The sequence below is a fragment of the Carassius auratus genome, chromosome 14, assembly GCF_003368295.1.
Source record: "Carassius auratus strain Wakin chromosome 14, ASM336829v1, whole genome shotgun sequence".
In the NCBI taxonomy this organism is placed as follows: Eukaryota; Metazoa; Chordata; class Actinopteri; order Cypriniformes; family Cyprinidae; genus Carassius; species Carassius auratus.
The window spans coordinates 13147100-13166054 of record NC_039256.1 but is presented as its reverse complement, the minus strand read 5'-3'; the positions used below and the strand labels follow the sequence as shown (position 1 = coordinate 13166054).

The 18955-nt window shown below is 36.9% G+C and overlaps 1 protein-coding gene across 4 annotated transcripts in view; it reads left to right on the top strand.

Annotated features, from left to right (window-relative positions):
* LOC113113694 (latent-transforming growth factor beta-binding protein 1) overlaps positions 1 to 18955 on the top strand; it is a 72590-nt gene that overhangs the window by 19673 nt on the left and 33962 nt on the right. For all 4 annotated transcript variants that reach the window (XM_026280094.1, XM_026280092.1, XM_026280095.1 and 1 more), the window contains exons 4-5: positions 10274 to 10428; positions 15770 to 15937. In XM_026280094.1, coding sequence (XP_026135879.1) covers positions 10274 to 10428; positions 15770 to 15937 — 323 coding nt within the window. The remainder of the gene's footprint in view (positions 1 to 10273; positions 10429 to 15769; positions 15938 to 18955) is intronic.

Here is an 18955-nt window from a genome sequence, read left to right as displayed (position 1 = left end):
AAATGGTGTGAATCAAAGACAAACAAAACAAACCCCAGGGTTCACACATTTTAATTCCTCTTTCACTTATTATCCTCTTCCCAGTGAGCACAGACTTGTCTCTTTTTTCTAGTTAAACTTACAGCTGATGTACATTTGCTGTATGTACTGTACACTGTAAGAAAATATCCATTGAAAAACATATAATGTCTTGGCAGACAATTACCAGTACAGTTTCAGTTAATTTTACGGACGTTTACTTCAACCCTTAAATACAGCACAATGCAATGCATAATTCGAAATAACATCAATAAGGAAAATTCCTTCATATTAAAAGGGTCATATGATGCTTTTTTAAAGATCATTATTTGGTCTAAACGAATATGTAGACATGCTTTAATGTTCAAAAAACACATTGTTTTTCAAATACTGTACATTATTGTAGTTCCTCTATGCTCTGCCTCTCTCAAACGCGTAGTTTTCTACAAAGTCCCTCCTTCCGACAAGCTCAGTCTGTTCTGATTGGTCAACTGACCCAGTGCATTGTTAATGGTGGAACACCACAAGCACTCGTCGGAAATGTAACGGACCTTTCCATAATCGCAAGCTTCATCTTTCAAAATAAATGTAAAGACAGTTAATAATGTCTTTAGATTTACCATCAGTTGAAGCCGAAAGAGGTACAGAGTAGCGTGACAGACACAGTGATGAAGCTCATATGTGTTTGCAGTACACAAGCCACGGACGCTTAAAAAAGCTGACTCCACTGTGAGACCCTCTCTCTCTCTCTCTCTCTCTCTCTCACTCACTCACTCACTCACACACACACACATACTCACACAAAACACAAAATTGAACAGTCAATAGCGAATACTTAAACTAATGACAAAATATACTTACAGTTGCTGATATATTTCCACATAGTGACATAGACATGTGGGGGTTTGAATGAGCCATTTTAGGGGGGCGTGGCAGAGTCTTCACTTTGATAAAGATTATCTCTTTGGATTTGAGACTTTAGTCTTTGCAACTTTACAGATCTTCTTCATGTACCAAGAGCTAGTGACACTCCAAAGAGAAAGGAAAAATTGAAATCTTATCATATGACCCCTTTAACTTAGTACATTGGCCAAATTTTATGAACTTTTCTTAGAGCGCATGTAATCAACCTTGTGAAGAAGAGCACATACTGACTCCACCACAGCATGATGTAACTGCTAGCCTCAAGTGACAGAAACCCACCCATAAAAGAGCAGTGCTGTTAACATTCACCTGGCTGTGTAACTCCTGTCAGTCAGTGAGTTTTGGAGTTTTTTGTTGCTGCTTCTCTCATGTCTGAAAGGACTTTGATGTGTCAGTCACACCCAGGATACACCCGTGCATTGAAGTGTGGACCGTCCTGCTGATGGTGAATATGAAAGGGAGAAGTTCATGGTTTCAAAATTATTATTTTTTTAAATCATGGCTGTTATCTAATCCTCAGCATTCTTAGCATTTTAGGAAAACTATTGATAACTGCAATATAGTTTCAACATTTTGTCAAAACATGTCAAATTAAATTGCCGCATAGACAATAAATGTATGTAATAATTTTTGCAGCCTAAAAATGACTGAATTTTGCTTTTTCTACATTTGTACAAATTCACCAATAATCATGATGTATTTGGCGAGAGCATAGAAGTTCTCATAGTTCTTCTTAGAGCCCTGCATTTCAGCCCAGGCACAACGTGCACTGACTTTTTTATGCTCCTTGGCCCGGGCTTCGGGCCAATTTTCACATCATAGTTCAGGCATGGGCCAGGTCTCGGTGCTGTTTTAGGTTTTATCCTTATTTTTATATTTTACACATCCATGAATTAGTGATGACATTTTTTTTGCCGTGCTGGTGGAAACAACACGAGACCATGCATCCCCGACTGTCAAGAGTGGCTCGATGTTGTTTATTGTCCCGCCAGCAGCAGTATCTATGGTGCTTTCCGTCAATGCAGCTGAACAGTTTTTTAGCTTGCCGCAAAGCATTGACAAATGTAATTACCATAAATGTGACAGGGAAAATAGTAAGGAGATATTTGAATTATTAACTAATAAACTAGTGTTTTATGTGTCTGTGTGACAAGGATGAAGTTGCCTATCCTGCCTTTAGAGAATAGTGCTCAACGTTTTAAGTTTGTTTTAATTTGTTAAGTAGTCATTTAAATCTTTCTAAAGATATATTTATTATGTAGCCTATGTGAACCATGTATTCGCTGAGTTTCTGTTAATTTTTGTACTCCTGTTAAAGTCGAGACGGCAGAAAGCGCATCATGTTCATTTTCTTTATTTTATAAAAGCACAATGTTTTGTTGATATTGTGAGTACACACAAATAAAAGTAGACCCTATGCAGTTATGAATGATTACTCTTACCTTTTATGAGCAAAAATGACTGCGTATCCACTGAAAAAAATGCAAGTGATTGCGCTGGCTTCTCCATGTCCTGCAAAGCACCTCTGCACAAACTATTGAATATAGAACACATTTATCTAAGTTGAAAATATTAAATAGACAAGTGAAGGTCATGAATGAATGATTTGGAGAGATCACTTGGAAATATTAAATATTACCCTCTCCAGGCCCTGCGTTGCTCAAATAGGTTTCATATTGGAAATTTTCTTTCCTTTTTAAACACTTATAACCAGATGTCCTAGTGGTCTGTATTCCTCATCACTGCTCATTTTACAATGGTATTCACTGCAATAAAGCAGCAAAATTGTTGATATAATCTGGCACAAAAATATGGCATAAGCTTGATTTTGTGTGAAATTCTGTGATTGCAGAATTACAAAATCCTGGAGGGACTGTTTAGTAAAGTAATACAGAATATGCTCTTGACAGCTGTAGCCGTTATGAGATAATCGGCATTGTAATGTATCAGATCGTGTTAGCATGTAGTCTAGGTGTTATGTGTCAGTGATGAAATTGGGTCTGTCGGTACTTGGTAAACAAATGTATATCCATCTGCAGGCAATAGGTATAAAAGAGAGCAAAAGCATCCTGATGTGGGTCATTGGGTTCATTAGAAGAGAGAGAGCTGTGTAGTATCTCACCGAGCACCAGGGAGGAACTGCAGCAGATTTTGCCAGATTCTGGGAATAACAAAAGGATAAGAGCGGAAGGAGAAGAATAGACAAAGTGGTCAAAAAAGTGGGAGAAGGAAATGGAAAACCAAGATGGATGAAGTACCGATCTTATTAAAGGAGGAGGATGGGCAGATTGGTACAGAATGAAATGGATATGGACAGAGAAAAGAAAGAGGTAGAGAGAGAGAAGTGGACATGTGAAGAATCTTTTCATGAGAAAATAAGCAACATCTGGAGATCACTGGATTTCAGACCTGTGTAGCTCTTCAGTTTTGATAGAGAGGGAGAGGGAGAGTAAAAAAAAAAAAACTCCCTGCATCTTTTTTTATTTTTTATTTAATTGCAGTACTTCTGCCAGCATACGAGGTCACGCCAGCTATTTTGTTGAGACTGGAACTAAAGCTTATGTTTATAACTTTCACTCTCTCTCCCTCTCGGCCTCTCTGACATCTTTCTCCCACTCTCTTCTTCTCTAGCAGCAGTAGCATTAATGATCCATACATATTGATTTCACAATTAATGTTCATCTACTAGTGAAATTTGAGAACAAAGCTTCATATGCATTTGTATCCATATACATTCTCAAGTTTATCCAATTAATTGGACTGTTGCTCGCTAATCAGAAAACAGTATTACTATTATTATACTTTAATATTATGCTATATAATATTACTAATATTGTAAAGTAATACAGAATTACTGTTTTACTGAAGTTTTGATCAAAAAATGCAATCATGTTGAGCATAAAAGGCTTTCAGAGACATTCATCTTACTAACCCTGACCTGGCAGTGTAGACTGTATGTGTTTCATTTTTCATTTCTTTTTTTATGTGGTGCTTTTAATTACCATGTCCTTTCAGACCGTTAAGGCAACCCACTGCCTAGTTGATTCTGACAATATTTTGTTTTGCAAATTCCAAGTTATTATACTGCTGGGCTGCAATTGACACATTAGAAGAAGTGAGCGGAGCCGCATCACATGTGTTCAACCACTATGCTCCAAAAACCATAATTACGATTCATATTACCGGGATTTACTCTGAATCTCAGCCCAGTGTCGTAAAATTCTATATAAACAGCTCATTGTACTTCTGCTCCCCTTGCGCAGAATAATCTTAGGGTAGATAAACATTTAGTAAAAAAAAACAAAAAAAAAACGATGTGGCTACATGGCCACAGGAGCAGCATTGAGCGCTGTCTGGCTCTCTAGAGCGCGTTCTGAATCCAGAAGCGAGCGGGTTCAGTTCCAGTCTCAGACAGGTTCCTCTTCATCAGAGACAGCACATGTAAACAGATGTCCCCGCTGATCTAACCTGTCTACCAGAAGAGTCACCGTGGGCAGAAATCTCAGGGATCACAGTACCTAAATGGATCTGGCTTTTATGCTCTTTAAACTTCTTCTCTTACTGGACGGCTGTGGTGATGTGTGGAGGCCACAAAAATCCTGCTGTTCTTTTGTTGTGGTTTTTATTGAGATATTTGAATGCAGACCACACAGTTTGTTCAGTTAACTGTTCGTCTGCAAACCTCATTTCATATTAAAGAAATTATTAATTAAAATATTAAAGATTTCAAATATTAAAGTAGTTTCATACTAACATATTAAACTCACTTCTCACAGTTGCTGTGTTCCTTGTAGAGTATCTTTTTCTTTCGTTGTAAAAATGTTGTTAATAATTGCTGCATCACTTTAATTTGCTGTTTTGGCAAAAGGCAAATGGTTTGGCTCTAGCTGCATTCTGGATGAAAATAGATGATCTTTTTCCTTTGATGGGTATTCAAAAATATGACTGTTCTGTTTGATTGCTAAAAAGATTGAATTTAGTTTAATATTAAACTATTAAACCTTAAATATTTTATTATTTTACAAATTTTCCAACTGTCTTAATTTTTATAGCATGAAAATTATATAGCATAATTTTTTTTTAAGCATAAAATTGACCTATATTTCCATTCAAAGGTTTGGGGTTATTAGGGTCAAGAAATTACTTTTAATACTTTTATTTAGCAAGAAAACATTAAATTGATCAAAATACATCGTTATTTTGAACTTTCTATTCATTAAAGATTCCTGAAATAGAAAACCTATTTTATGCAAAGATGTTCAGCAGCACAACAGTTTTTAACCTTGATAAAAAATAAATGTTTCTTAAGCATCAAATCAGCATGTTAAAATTATTTCTTAAGGATCATGTAACACTGAAGACTGGAGTAAAAGCAGTGGAAAATTCAGCTTTGCCATTAGAGGAATAAATGACATACAGTATACGTCTATATATACGTATATATATATAATTTATTTATTTATTTATTTTTGGTGAACTGTCCTTTTTAGACTGCTTAGTCAGCTAGACCTTCAGGCAACCTACTAACTGATTTTTAAAACGTAGTTCTAAACACCCATAGAGAAAACGACATGTATGTCCACAACTGTAATGGTTCCATCTCCATCCCTTTCTGTGGTCCACAGGAAGATAATTATAACTTGAACAGTGTTCAGTTGTCTGTGCTAAACATACTGAAATAAACATACTGAAAAACAAGGTCTGGGCCACAGAGCACATCTGGGCACAAACCCAGTAGTTTCCTTACAATGATTTACATTATGGCACACATGCATTCACAGATTTATGTCACCGTCTGTTGAACATTTAATAACAAGTGTAAGAGAATGCTGTATTTCACATGCATACATAAAATGTGTAAATCTTACACATGTGTTATGTGATGTTGAAAGCATCCAGTCAGCCCTTCAGGGAGGGTTTTGGTCAGGGATAGTCTTACGCTGGTTGTCTCAGCTGCGGTTGTGGGCGTTTGTGTTTTACGTCAGAGTCCTTAGTGTCTTAAGGACTGATATTTTTATAAATGTTGTCCTCGTTTATATGTGAATGTGTGTATAGCCTGTATAGTGTTTCAAGTAGGTCTGGTGTTTTAGAGAGGATCCTAGTGTATGAACAGTGTTTGTGTGTGGGTTTAAATGTATTTACAGACTGTGTGTGTCACACGTTAGTGTGTAGGCATTAAGAAAGCATGTATGTTGGTGGGTGTGCATATGTGGTTTGGCTTGAGCATGTGTGTGTGTATTTAGAGAGGGTCTGTGTGGTAGTTGTGGCGTGTGTGTCTATGTGTATGAACTCTTACAGTGATCCACAGGTGCTGGGCCGGTCAGGTTTCTTGTGTTGTTTGGTTTCAAGCTGTGATGCAGCCTGGCAGTGAACCAGAGTCTGGATTCATGGAGCATGTCGAGTTTAGTGTGGTAGACCTGTCCAGACACCTGTCAAACAAGAAGCCGATAAATAAACATATGTCCTCCATGTTGTTGTGGCCGCCAGGTCATACACCTGTTGAGGAAGAGCTACGAGATGCCCGCTGGCATAGGAACATAAGAGACACTCACGGTTTAGTATATCCCTCTTGTAGGAGACTAGAACAAGCCAGCTGGCCTTCCTCACAAACATAGACACGAAATTCAGTTTTCCTGTCTACGTGTGCGGGAATCCCACAGCTCTTTCCACACCAGGTCTGGTAATGCAACTTATTAGGACATTCATGAGTACTGGCTTTAGAATTATAAATCCATTTAATGCTCTTGGCTTTATTAGTAATAGTGCTTGCTTAGGCAACGCCCAGACAATCACCCAAACACACAGCTTCACTTAGTTGGGCTGCAATCATTAGTAATTGCGCACAAGTGTTCTTACTTAGATGGGCAGAAAAGGTTCTCACACGAAATCCTCATGCATTAAATGTATTCATTCCCTCGTTCTAATGTTTATAAATATGGATTATTTTAAATAAAGAGCACGTACCTGCAGTTGCGAATTAGCATAATAGTCTACATGCCCAATTCATCTCCATAAGGCATTTTTGTACAGCCTCTTCTGTGCAGCAATTCATCGCTCTCTGCGGGAGGGAAGCCGTGGCCTAATGGTTAGAGAGTCAGATTCACAATCGAAAGGTTGTGAGTTCGAGTCTCGGGCTGGCAGGAATTGTAGGTGGGGGGAGTGCATGTATAGTGTTCTCTCCACCCTCAATACCACGACTGAAGTGCCCTTAAACAATGCACCGAATCCCAACTGCTCCCTGGGCACTGCAGCATAAATGGCTGCCCACTGCTCTGGGTGTGTGTTCACTTCTGTGCGTGTGCACTTTAGATGGGTTAAAAGTAGAACACGAATTCCGAGTATGGGTCACCATACTTGGGTGTATGTCACGTCACTTTAAACTTTCTAAAGATGGGATTTTTTGCTTGAGTTTGTGGCATGTGTGTTTAATGAATTGGAATGTATTGTCTGTATACATGCAGGGAAAATGGAGAGATGCATGTGGAAATGCTTGAAACACTATCTTCTTACCACGTATCAGCTTCCACTGTCCAGGACATGTGATTGTGTGTGTGTGTGAAAGAGAGTGTTTATAAGCACTTACACAGCTCAATGCTTTGTACATGTTCAGGAACAGACATTTTACGCTTTCTTTTTATGTGTTTGTCTGCTCTTTGTAAGCTGTAATATTCTGTGTTTGTGGTGTGGTTTTAAACTAATTAGAATTTTCTGGTCTGAGTGAAGGGCTCAAACTCAAATCTCAGAAAATATTATATGCTTTTCCAAGACAATATAATTAGGCTAGGCAAAATAGTTGCTAAAATCTTTATATATATATATATATATATATATATATATATATATATATATATATATATATATAATATATCACTGCATTGCCTGTAAAAACTGACCCATTTGATTGGTCTTTAAAATGTTTGATATGTTGGTACATATACACTGGGCTGGGCAGTATGTTGGTATATATCGTTTCCTCGAAATAGTGTCTGTGGCGAGTGGGGCGGGGCCGAGAGACGTGGGACTCGATACTAGCGGTGGGGCTCAGGTGTAGCTCATCTCCATTCACTACACCTGGCCTCACTCCTGTTCCCACGCCTCTCGGCCCCGCCCCACTCGCCACAGTGTCCATCATTAGAGATTTTGCTATATTGTGTATTCCGTGGTATGCAAATATATCTGCGTAACACAGCACTACTTAAATGTTTTACACATTTTTAGTGATAATGAAACATGAATGAATAAGAATGAATTACTAATGAATGCAAAGAGTAGGACACACTTGGGAAAGTTAAGTGCAGTTAGCAGTGAAAAATAACTCAATGCAGTACTCACAATGGCTGACACAGCCGAAGCTCGAAGCTTGTGCACTAAAAGCCCCTCTCTCTACAGCATATGTGATCGCAAAAGCGGATATCTTTCATGTTTTATTGTGTTTGAATGGTCAAATATGCACACAGTAATGACATAATGCCCGTCGTGTGGAGTATTCAAGTAAACACAGTCGGTTAAAAGTTTATTTCATATTTATTTGTTCTGTTGTTCTTGTAATTTGCTTCTTTTAACAAAAATTGTATAAAAATAGCTATATTAAGGTACATATCGTTATCGTGTAATAAAATGCACATATTAAAAGTAGTACAAACATACATTTCAGAACGAGACCTCTTTTTGGAAACATAAAACAAGAGATGAAACACAGACAGCAACAGAGTTGAATAGTGTGAAAGATAAGATGAGACATCACTGGAGAAAAACAACCTCTGTTTACACTTTCCCTGTACATATTGTTATTTTGTTTGCTAGTTTTTGTGTATCTGCTCCTTCCATTGCTTTACTTTTGATCAGAAATCAGACGCGGTTTATACACTTTGTCCTCACAATCTCACTTTGTGGATAAAAAGCATGTTATGTCTACAGCCTTGCTTGCACTGAAAGACTGTAATCACTGCCTGCTCTCATATTGGTAGTTGTGGCATTGTGTAAATGCTCATTTTCATAAAGTTTAACTCTGCAGTATGTCATTACACATCAGAATTCCATCAGTTGTTGCAAATAATTATTTCTTCTTCTTCTTCTTCTTCTTCTTCTTCTTCTTATTGTTATTATTATTATTTTATTCAAATATTTACTAATTGGGTTTTACAAACACGATTCCAAAAAAAGTTTGGCACAGTACAAATTGTGAGTAAAAAAAGGAGTGGAATAATTTACAAATCTCATAAACCTATATTTTATTCACAATAGAATATAGATAACATATAAAATGTTGAAAGTGAGACATTTTAAAATGTCATGGACTCATTTTGGATTTTGTGAGAGCTACACATTCAAAACAGGTTGGGACAGGTAGCAATAAGAGGCCGGAAAAGTTAAATGTACATATAAAGAACAGCTGGAGGACCAATTTGCAACTTATTAGGTCAATTGGCAACATGATTGGGTATAAAAAGAGCCTCTCAGAGTGGCAGTGTCTCTCAGAAGTTAAGACGGGCAGAGGATCACTAATTCCCCTAATGCTGCGGTGAAAAATAGTGGAGCAATATCAGAAAGGAGTTTCTCAGAGAAAAATTGCGAGTTTTCTAGTTATCATCATCTATAGTGCACTTTTATTACTTCACATTAAACATATTTAATTCAGTTAGTTCCCAAACAAATGTAAGTTTTTTTTTGTTTGTTTGTTTTTTTAATGTATGTAATATTTGTAATTAAATTAATTTCAGATTTACTTCAGTTACCAAAATTGCTTTTAATAGTTTTGTTTATAGTTGTATAGTTAATAAAACAACATCGCATTGCACTGCAACAAACTGAATTTATTAATTGAGATGGCTTAAAATCTGACTAAATATGGCCAGTAAAATCTATTCTGATATACAAATAAAAAGAAAAAGGATTTTACAGAAAAATCTTACAGGGTTATAACACAAATAAATAAAAGAGAGTGTGATGTGCTGTTATTTTTCGTCTGTGTGCTTGTAGTATGTGTTTGTACAAATGACATTCAACTGTATGTGTGTGATAAACATAATGTAAAGTAACTTTTCATGAGTCATGTGAATACAGATGTGCTTTGTTTGTTACATGTGTTTACTTTTATTTACATGAGGCAAGAAGAATGTCTGTGTGTTTAGGGTTCTGTGGCTTTCCATATGGCCTTGAGCAGGTAATTAATCAAAGTGAAAACCACATAAATTAAAACATAAGAATATTTCAATATGGACATAAATTATGAGAAAGAGAAAGTGACAGAAAAGAAAAAAGAAAGAAAAAAAACTCTTAAAAGGTGTTGACGTGTTTTTTTTGTTTTTGTTTTTATGTTTTTATCTTCCAGAGTACAAAACCCAATTTCAAAGATAATGCAACAGAGCAAAACCCAGAAGTTCATGGTTCAGCAGAAAAACTACCACACTCACACGCAGATGCACGGAGTCGGACCCACCCTAAACCGGGCCATCCCGCTTTCAGTGGGACACAACCCAATAAATTGTAAGTACAATCAATCTAGTGGATCTCTTTGATTTCAATGTGTTTTTTGTGATTTTTCACAGCACATGAGTATGGAAGAATATTGGCACTTAAAACACCTAAAAAGCACTGTAAAGTAGTTCATAAGACTTCATAAGTCGTGATAGATATGAAAGTAAAATGTAAATGCAAATATAATGCATGTGCATTTTGGTCACAAGAAATGTAAATTACAATGACGTTTGACCTTGTTTAACCTGCACCATATTTATTTGAGGTATTTACTTGAAGCATAGTTCGTGTGAAAATTTGGCTGTGGCATCACATAAATAAATTAGATTTTAAAATATATTCTAATAGAAAACTGTTATTTTAAATTGTAATAATATTTCACATTTTTACTGTTTTACTGCATTTTTGATCAAATAAATGCATCCTTGGTGAACATTATAGACTATTTCATCTTAAAATACCTTGAAATTACTCACTCTTTTGAATTGAAAAGTAGTGTATGTCTTGGCTGCAAGTCTCTATAATTTCGACACCTTGATGTAATCCCAAAGCATCTCCCCCCGTTGAAGAAATCGGAGAACGAGTGACATCAGCATCTCAAAATGTTATTTCATGTTTAATTTTTTATTTTTCAGCAAGTATTGCTGACTCTGCACGTAGCCCTGGGTGTTTGACAGAATGACAGATCACAAACCATGATAAGTTCTGTTCTGAGGAGAGTGAAAGCATGTCTGACTTGCTTAGAAATGTTTAGCTCCATGTCTACAACACTGAGAGATGACATTATGAAATATTGAAAAGTCATGGAAATTTCTCTATAATATTTCTAATGTATTTCTATATATAATTTCTATAAAGATAATGTAATCTTAAAATTGCTCTAATTGAATATATTTTAAACATCATTATCCATCACAAACCACCAGAAAAGTCATAGAAAAGTAAGGAAATGTATTGATCAAAAGGTGTGGGAATCCACAGTACAAATTAGTGGTTAGTTGGTTCACAAGCATGTGTGTTTTAGACCCCACTCTCTCAATTAAGTTATATCCCCATTGCCCTTAATTTATAGCCCCATTGTTATTTTTCCAAGAGGATCCTCTGGTTGAAATCATATAAAGACTTAAGCATTGCCTTGTGCGCTGCACTGTCTAAAGGGAGTTATTAGCCTAATTTTCTCTTGGTAATTTTAGATAAAAGCCTGGCTAAGAGGGAAGGCAAGAACTGGAGAAAAGAGAGAGAGAGGGGGACAATTAAATGACAGTGTTATGATAACAGGTAAGTGCTCTTAGGAGGCAGGTGAGAGGATTAGATACAGTAGTTCTGTCTGAGAATAAGGGGACAGTGGGTTGGCAGAACTAATGTGTAGCATGACATCTATCATCCCTCTTCCTGCCCTGCAGACTGGTTAGAGTTACACATCTCTGAAGAATACAGACAGCGCTGCGCTGCAATGCTAATGCAAGGAGCAGCCCGTGGGGTATTGGGTAACTGTTTTTGCACGGTTTTCGCTGCTTTGAAACTCAGCCAGACCTCACTCTGACTGGCTGTTGGATCGTACAACAGTGACCGGGTTCATTCAGAGGGAGGCAGACCTTTACATATTACATTACATTAGTCTGTAGGTCATAAAAGACAAGCATCTGACTGACTTCCTGTCGACCTCATGTTACATTTGTAGTTTTAATTGGATTTATGCATTATGGAAAGAACGGAAAGATGAATGTTACTGTTGTAACAACGTACACTTCAGATTGAATTATAGATAAAGGCTGTGTCCCTGTGTTGGTTTACTGTACTTACACTAGAATAACTTTGGGGACAAGGACATTTCAAAAAAGTAATTTGTTCACAAATGAGACAGATTGTCCTACATGTTTCTGATTCTCTGAAAAATAAACAGCTAAAAAATGCTATTTCTATTTCATTTCATTCAGTTCATGCTAAATCTGACTAAAACTTACATTTGGGTAGGTCTTCCAAGGTTAAAATGTTTTTCATCAAAAATGATTCATTATAAAAACTAGCCTATTCTGTTAGCATTTGACATAAAGCTAGGGCATGGTAAAAAATATAGATTTTCTTGTTTAATGATGGTCTTGATTTGAATGATCTCAATTCTTAAAATCTTCTTTATTGTGGTTTTTATTATTACGGCTGAATTCACAGCCTCGGGTAAAGTTTGTGGACAGAATTAGTAATAAGATAAAAAGGGTGTTTACTGCAAAATAACGACAAGAAAACGACAAGAAAACACACATTTGTATTCATGTCTGACTCTTACAAAATGAATATTTTTAGCAAAAAATAAGCAACCAGTGTTATCTGATTCCTGAACAAATTATCCTTTTGATCCATTATTTTTAATGGATCTTTCAAAAAGACTAAGGAGTTATCATTTAAATTAGTTTTTCAGATCCTGATATAAATGATGAAAAACCGATGAAATGTTAATTTATTAAAAAAAATTAACTTTGAGCAAGATTTGCAATCTTTTGCTTGAAAGGCAAGAAATATTCCTCTAAGCCACATTAGCTCATGTAGGGGACTGAAATCCTAGCACCAAACCTTAGGTTAGGTTTTATAATTAGTTTTTTATAAAAACAAAACAAGTATGTGGTATTTCCTATTGTAATTTAATTTTTCCAACTAAATGTGTGTCTGTGGTTAATGGTAGATGTAGCAGACTGACTAGTTTCTCAATGTCTTAGGCGTCTAGCACCAGGTGAGGTCTGTCCCACACAAGAGACGGCCTGTCAGCAGCCCTCTGTGTGTGTGTGTGTGTGTGTGTGTGTGTGTGTGTGTGGTGCTCTGGTAAAGCCATCCATCTCTTGTCATCTACTTCTTACTGTTGCTGTATACTTAGTTTGTCTTCCTCAATTTACTTTCCTCTCTCACTTCATAACCTCATAACAGGTTTAGGTGCGTGTTAGTATCATTAGTAGCTCCAGTAACTGATGTCTGTTTTGTCTGTGGAGACATTATTTGATCTCTGTGAAAAGGTTACATGTTAGCTTCTAGATTTGCTTTACATAACAGAGCATTATGATAAAAATGTTAGTGACTTACTACCACTATGTCTGCTTGATTCTTAATTGAACTACATCACTAATGCAAATTCCACTCATTTCCACTTATTATGTTCCACAGAAGAATGTAATGATGTCATGAGAAAGTCATGACATCTAATTCTTCTTTTTTTTTGGGGGGGGGGGTGTAATAATCCTTTAACAAGATGCCATTTTTAATGGAGTGATTGAGAATGAATGATAGTGTAAGGGTCAGGAATAAAGACAAAGACACAACAGAAACATGAAGCAGACAGAAACACAGGCCAGGAATATCTACAGATGCCTGACTGGAAAATATTTAGAGAGACAGTGATGCCCAGAGTTTACCAGACTGTAATTTAAATAACATTCTCTAATAAAATGAATTAATTAACTAGGCGAGGAGAGGAGAATGTTGGTAGATTCTTTTCCACATAGTTTTGCAGGTGCAAATGACATCATTTAAATTAAAGGATTTAGGACAGACTATTTTAGGAAATTTGTTTTCCCTGCAATTGTTTTTCAGACAGAGGTGTGAAAGTCTAGCTATGCTGAGATGAAGCTGCTTAAGAAAAAACCAAGAAGTTGGAACTGGACTTAATTGACTAACAACAATTTGATGATAATTTTCAGATTAATTGATTATTTCTTCTTTAATTTGATGTTTTGCATCTTGTCAAAACTGATTAAACTGTACGATTTATTTAGTTAATAATATTAAAGAGGACATCGGATGCCCATTTTCCACAAGTTGGTATGGTTATTTAGGGTCCTCATGAAATGTCTTCAACACACTATATGTAGCACGTGTAGGTGTGCTAAGTAAAATGTTTGACGAAGGAGATAACAAATAAGGCTTTCAATGGTCACGGGAGAAATCCAAATAAGTGTACATCACATTAATAGCAGACAAACTGGAACTAAACAGACAGGGTATTTAAACACAAGGAAAGTAATGAGAGGAATGGAAACAGGTGGGGAGTAATCAATTAACTAAACTAGGAACGGAACATGACCAAATAGGGATAACAAAACGGAACATAAGTCCATGACTGTGACACTTTAGTTAAAATTCCTCAATGGTTGTGTAAATCAACATCTTTATACCTTGTCAAAAACCGCACTGTTCAGACTGATGTCTCTGAGTGATGTTGAGAATGAGTTATTGCTTACCCCATCCCTCTCTTCCATTTTCCGTGTATTCGGAGGCATGTTTACCATCAAAAAATTAAATTAAGGTTCACTTTTACATAATCTGCATTGCTTAAGAGACATTGTTTTCGCTACAGCTGCTTGATTTTGGAGTAAATTGCACAGAGTGTTCAAATGCCTGAGGGTGGAGATATGCTAATATAGGAATGTCCGTCAGCAGCCCTGGGCGGGGCCTGAGCAGTATTTATGCATTTAGCAGAAAAAATGTATGCATTTAGCAGACGCTTTTATCCAAAGCAACTTACATTGCATTCAGGCTAACAATTTTCTACTATCATGTGTTCCCTGGGATTCGAACCCCCAACATTGCACTTGCTAACGTAATGGTCTACCAGTTGAGCTACAGGACCACAGTATGATGTCATATTTCTCTGAAAATCAAAACGATTTGATAATTGAGATTGAGACTGTTTAGGGTTTTGGGGAATAGAAAAAAGGACTGAATGGATTTTTATCATTGTAGGGTGGTAGTGTCCACACATTTATATATAAACATGTAAAAGTGAATTTTGCATCCGATGTCCCCTTTAATATGTTTCATTAGTATTTGTAGACTTGTTTAGAAATGAGTTTTGATGAGAAAAGCCGACATTCCCTCTTTTCGTCTCTGTATACGGTTTGGAGTTGTGGTCACTTTGTCCGAATCCTGTGAGAAGAACTGGGTCTGGTCCCAGAGTTGTTTGCCATTGTAGTCTCTCTCTCTCTCTCTCTCTCTTTCTATCTCGGCCTTTGCTTCTATTTTTTTCCCCAAGTCACCTCCTCATGTTCCAGAGACTGAGATATTGGACCATAGAGAGAGAGAAAGGAGGAAATGGACAAAAAGGGAATCAGACAGTCACAGGGGAACATGTACAGGAGACTAAGAAAAGACAAGACAACAGAAAGACTTTTTTCCTTTCTCCAGCCTCTCTCCCTCTCGCTCCCTCTCTCGTTTCACTTTCTTAAAGCTGAACTCCTGAGCTGTTCTGCCAGACACTGCCTACAAAAGTGAAAGAGTCATTCAGAGTTGTTTATGAAAGCCATGCCGTCCAGACTGATGGATTTTTCTCTCTTCTCTCTGTTAATGTCTGTGCTTTGCTGGACTACAGTAGGGAACCACACAGGCCGGATCAAAGTGGTCTTCACCCCGACTATCTGCAAGATGACCTGCACTAATGGTCGCTGTCAGAACAGCTGTCAGCAGGGCAACACCACCACTATCATCAGTGAAAATGGGCACACTACGGACACACTTACTGCCCCCAACTTCAGAGTCGGTGAGTGGCATCGCCACCTCTTCTTAATGTATGGTGGGAAAAGTGGGAAGTTTTCGTTCATCCAGGTCTTTGTAGAACATTTAATTTCCTAGTTGGCAACTGGACTTTGTTGAATGTATGTGTTCGTGCTTGCTTTTGCTGTCTACTGAACGGAGAACATCTGGCCACGGGCCTGTTACATCATGTCCAGCCGTAGACAGGTCTATAATTATGGCTGATGTTTGGATGTGTCTAGTTGCATTTCGGAGGGGAGTTTTCACTTGCCTGGCAGATATTGTGGAAAAGTTTAAGATGCTTTATACTGTGTCTGAAAAACCTGCATAATTGGACCAGCAATTATATTTCACAATAAGGGCTCAGAATGGATCGAGAGCATGTGGTTATGACACAGCAGAACATCTTCTGCCCTCCGGCTCAGCTGGTTGGTGTTCATTTGGTGCCTCGCTCAGCCTCCTGAATAGAGACAGAGCAGTCTGGGTTCTTCACACACTTCTTAGTTGCGTAATCTGGTGTTTCCCAATCAGGGCTATTTGGAAAGAATTTAATTTGGCTGTGGTACAGTCATTGTTACTTTTTTGTTAACTTTTTATCAACATTTCCACAAATTGTAATGTATTTACTCATGGGAGATGTTTTTTGATATAATTTTTTTATATATATTTTTGTATAAGTATTAATATTATTGCTAAACAATAATATGAATTAATAAGAGCAAATTTCTAGTCAATGGGGCTTTGGAAGTACAAGACAAAAATAGTTTAGGAAACACTCATCCTGTTTAAGTGAAGTCAAAAAGTACTTCTTGGTCCACTGATCTTTATGGCCCAATGTTGGTGGAAGAAGTTACTTTGCAAGTAGCAAGTAGTTACTTTGTGACTTGCATTGGGGTCAAGAATGAAACAATAGACACAATTTATACACACAGTTGTTACATAAGGGTTACTTTTGAATCCAAATACTTTGTGGTCAAAAGTGTAGCATTCAGCTAGGGGTTGTTTTCACCAGTGGGTTTTGTAATGTAATCAGTATCTCCAAGTTGAGCGGTTGAAATTGTATTTCATATATGAGGGTCAGGAAAGCTCAGAGGAGTAAGTGTTCAGACAGATACTCTCAGAATAAACAGAAGTTGTGCATGGTGCTAAGATGTCATTCTCTCTGTCTCTCTCTCTCTCTCTCTCTCTCCTGCAAGCTGTTTGTCTGAATGAGATGAACGTCTGGAGTGGGTGAGTGTGTGGCCTTATAAGGAACACAGAGTGTTCTGTCAGCTCTGATCCAGATGCAGCTGGGAGGAAAGATCCCAGGCTGAGCTCCAGCATCGTGGAGAAAGGAGACGCACACTCACACATTAGAGTTGGATCAATACCAGGATTTTAGCTGCGGTACTCTGAACCAACTTCTTGTACCTTAGTGTTGATGCTAAATCGATACCTTAAAGAAACAAATAAACAATGTCAGGCAAATGATAAATGAAACGAGAGCTGTCAATAGATTCAGTAGTTTGACTTATCTCATATTAAATATACCTTTCCCCATATATTACCATTCAAAGGTTTTTTTAAAAATGTAAAAAACAAATGAAAAATAAATACTGATTCTCAAAACTTTTGAATGGTAGTGTACCTGAGTATTTAAACACTGTTATGCTTTTCTCATGAATGTTAGGGTTTTGGTTAAATATCCCATCTGATTTCAATTTCTCTATAATTTAGATTGCTTTAATGTCAAATTTGTGAAATGCATTAAAAAACATTGAGTCACTCACATCAATGCATTAACTTCACAAAACCTTGCACATGTAGCATACAGTTTATTGTCATCCGGGCAAAGTATCAAAATTGGCAAAAAGACATTTTTTGATGGATTTTGTTTTTCTTTTTATCGTTACTCCATGCACACATAGAGACCGTCATATTGATCAGCTCTAGGTTTTGACTGTCAAATAGATCAAAAGACCACTAAAACATTATCACAGATAATCAATATGTAGCTGTGTGCTTATTTTTTATGGTGGTTCTGAAGATAGTAACGTATTACTACACTTCTAAAATTCCTCAGTGTAGCCCAGACTGCTCCAACTTGATTTGAATGTTCATCCCCAGAGAATGTTTATGTGTATATGTCTCACCTGAAGACGCTGTTGGACGCAGTAGTGTTGGGTGTTTTGACAGTCATCCCCATGGAGCTGCCACTGAGCCTGTCTGTACAAGCAGAGGCGTTAAGGTTTGCAGGAAAATGTTATTCCATCTGTTTAAGGACTGTGGGTTGCTGGCCTTTTTTTTTTTTTTCATCAACATTTACATGCTGTCAGAAAGTCTTACTAGATTTTTTGATTAGTTGGTGTGTGTGTGTGTGTGTGTATGTGTGTGTGTATGTGTGTGTCTTGTTGTAATTTGAAGTTCAGAGTGCTGTTGTCGGAGTATAAACAACTGAACATCATACACTACTATTACAAAAGTATGGGCTTAGTATTAAAGTATTCAGCAAGGGCGCATTAAGTTGATCAAAAGTCACAGTAAAGCCATTTGTATTGCTAGTGATGAAAGCCCATTGTGTTAATAGAATCGATATTTTATGCTGCCTGGGTAAAATCATATATTAGTGCGGGTATATGGTACACTTGGCAAAAAAACATTAATTGTGAACATTTGGATTATGTGATAAAATCATCAGAAAGAGCAAAATAAGAAAAATAAATTGAAAGCCCATTTAGAGTTGATTAGACTTAGCTTCAGTCATACATTTAGGAAATATTTTGTTATGTATGTATACTGAACAAAATATTGTCCCTGGAAGAGAGTTAAATATGACAAAACCTCTCTTTGGAGACATTTGGGGTTTCCCTCATTTGGAAAAATTCAATCATGCTTCATGAACAAAAAATAAAGTGTGAAAATGTATACAAAAATAATAGAAGACTATGATATGTCCTCATTTAGATAGCCAAGTGAGCCGTCTATCCTGCCTTTAATCGTGAATTATGGTATCTGCAGACAGTGGACTGTGCGTCTGGCCACAGGA